The 2500-nt window shown below is 32.6% G+C and overlaps 2 protein-coding genes across 5 annotated transcripts in view; one reads left to right on the top strand and one right to left on the bottom strand.

The window, feature by feature from the left end:
• Positions 1-2500, top strand: part of LOC137627133 (tyrosine-protein phosphatase 10D-like) — a 591968-nt gene that overhangs the window by 396736 nt on the left and 192732 nt on the right. The window lies entirely within an intron of this gene.
• LOC137627131 (tyrosine-protein phosphatase 10D-like) overlaps positions 1663-2500 on the bottom strand; it is a 139662-nt gene continuing 138824 nt past the window's right edge. The window contains exon 3 of one of the 2 annotated variants that reach the window (XM_068358194.1): positions 1663-2339. In XM_068358194.1, the coding sequence (XP_068214295.1) occupies positions 2200-2339 (140 nt within the window). In that variant the 3' untranslated portion in view covers positions 1663-2199. The remainder of the gene's footprint in view (positions 2340-2500) is intronic. The other variant, XR_011041135.1, reaches the window with a different exon arrangement.

The following is a 2500-nucleotide window of genomic DNA, read 5'->3' on the forward strand; positions in this document are numbered from 1 at the left end:
TATCAAATCCTACGGCCTATCAAAAAGTTTGAGTTCATTACCAACCGATTTTCACAAATACAAAATTATTCTAGTAGACACGATTACAAATATAATAATCTCATTACAATCAACACAAAATACAATTTAGTAATACTAAATCCAAGTGAAAATTGTAAATAAACAAAGTCTATGAACAATCATAAATCAACATCAATAAAATCATTGTAAAGAAAACTAAAAGGTTTCTTCTTAACAGGTATCAAAATTCACAAATACTGATCTACCTATGCCTCCCATCAGCCAGGGTTTATCATCATCTTCCAAGACATGACTAAATAATACGTCAAATGGAAAGATGGACTTCAGTGAGACTTTAGGATAAGTTTCATTGGACTTTTCAACAACTTCACACACAGATGAAGAAAAGAGTTACATATGGACAATGTCTTATCATACAGATTTATACAAGATGATCTACCATTTTACCAGGTCTGACTGAAATCTTATCAACAGTCTATGAATAGTTGCTAAGTGGGATACATCCAATGGTGAGCAGACAGACAAACAGCTTTCCAAAGTCAGGATGGACTGAAATGTCCGGTCATGTACAACAGACAGATACACTGACAGGCTGACAAATGGAGGTTATCCTCTCCTGCACATCTGTAAAATGATCTATGCCTTTCAAAAAAGGTTTGGTTGAAAATGATTGAACAATGCAAGAATTAATATAACAAATGAAAAACTCCAGTTATACAGATTCTGTGTTATAATCTACCTTAACACCAGATTGGATCCAAATTACTTCTATGTTGAACACTTATAACGACAAGGTAAGCATAATAGGACAGGCAGATACACTAACTAATACATGGACAAATGGCAGGAAAAAGTATAATCTCTCTCGACAGTCTGTGGGGAACTAATTAACATTGAACTTGTGTGTATATAAGGAACTAGCTTTATCAATATGTTGAAACAAATGAGAAAGAATACCATAAATATATTTAAAGCTAAAGAAAGCGAAACTACTACAAACATTTAAGGCTTTTTAGCAACCTAAGCTGGAAATTATATTAACAGAAACGAGAAAAAAATGGAATACAGTGTAATGAAGTTAAAGCTCAATAAAGACTGAAACATTTCAAAGTACTGTAGAATAAGACTAGTATTTTAATTAGAAAGAATAAGATCTGTTTTCCGAAATCTTTTTTTTTTTTTTTTTTTGGAATTCCAAGGTCAATAGAAAATACGAAAAAGTAAAATATATATTTGTAAAAGATGGGAATAAACCAATGAAATACCTGCTATACTTATTTTTTTAATCATTCATTGTATTACCATGCCTTCGTCACTTTGTTCATGTATGACCCATATGTCATTGAATTATTATTATTATTATTATTATTATTACTATCCAAGCTACAACCCTAGTTGGAAAAGCAAGATGCTATAAGCCCAGGGGCTCCAACAGGGAAAAATAGCTCAGCGAGGAAAGGAAATAAGGAAATAAATAAATGAAGAGAACAAATTAACAATAAATCATTCTAAAATAAGAAACGTCAAAACAGACATGTCATATAATAAACTATCAACAACATCAAAAACAAATATGTCATAAATAAACTATAAAAACACTATGTCTGCCTGGTCAACAAAAAAGCATTTGCTCCAACTTTGAACTTTTGAAGTTCTACTGATTCAACCACCCGATTAGGAAGATCATTCCACAACTTGGTCACAGCTGGAATAAAACTTCTAGAGTACTGCGTAGTATTGTGCCTCGTGATGGAGAAGGCCTGGCTATTAGAATTAACTGCCTGCCTAGTATTACGAACAGGATAGAATTGTCCAGGGAGATCTGAATGTAAAGGATGGTCAGAGTTGTGAAAAATTGACATATACTACCTGTTTCAATAGCCTTTGTTGTTTATTATTCATGCCTGTATGATTTATTGGTCATAAATTTGAATTTAGTTTTCTTTCCTTAGTCATTTAAAAGGCATGTCTACATTCAGTCACTAACCATGTGTGGTCATACCCATGTTACTTAACTCATACATATTTGATCACAGTTTTATACCTGCAGCATTTGGCTATTGTTCAATCTATTTCATTCTAAAACATGTATCATTCAACTGTCTTACTAGTATCACTAAATGTTATATCGGTACCAATTAGTTCATATACCTACATAATTTCCATGCAGTACTTGTATCAAATACTCTTCACATAGGTGTCATTCCTATTATAAAGAAGAGTATATTTTTCCTGCCGAGATGTGACATCACTCTTCCAAGATATGATGAACCCTGCAGGAATAGGCTGTAACTCCTCAATGATAGGTGATGCTGGCTCTATTGACAGGCGAGAAAGATAAAAATAAACAAGGATTAAAATCCATGAAATTAGAGTCATTATTATTATTACTAGCTAAGCTACAATCCTAATTGGAAAAGCAGGAGGTTATAAGCCCAAGGCCTCCAACAAAAAAAAAAAATACCCCAGAGATGAAAAA

The sequence above is a fragment of the Palaemon carinicauda genome, chromosome 34 (genome assembly GCF_036898095.1).
Source record: "Palaemon carinicauda isolate YSFRI2023 chromosome 34, ASM3689809v2, whole genome shotgun sequence".
NCBI lineage: Eukaryota > Metazoa > Arthropoda > Malacostraca > Decapoda > Palaemonidae > Palaemon > Palaemon carinicauda.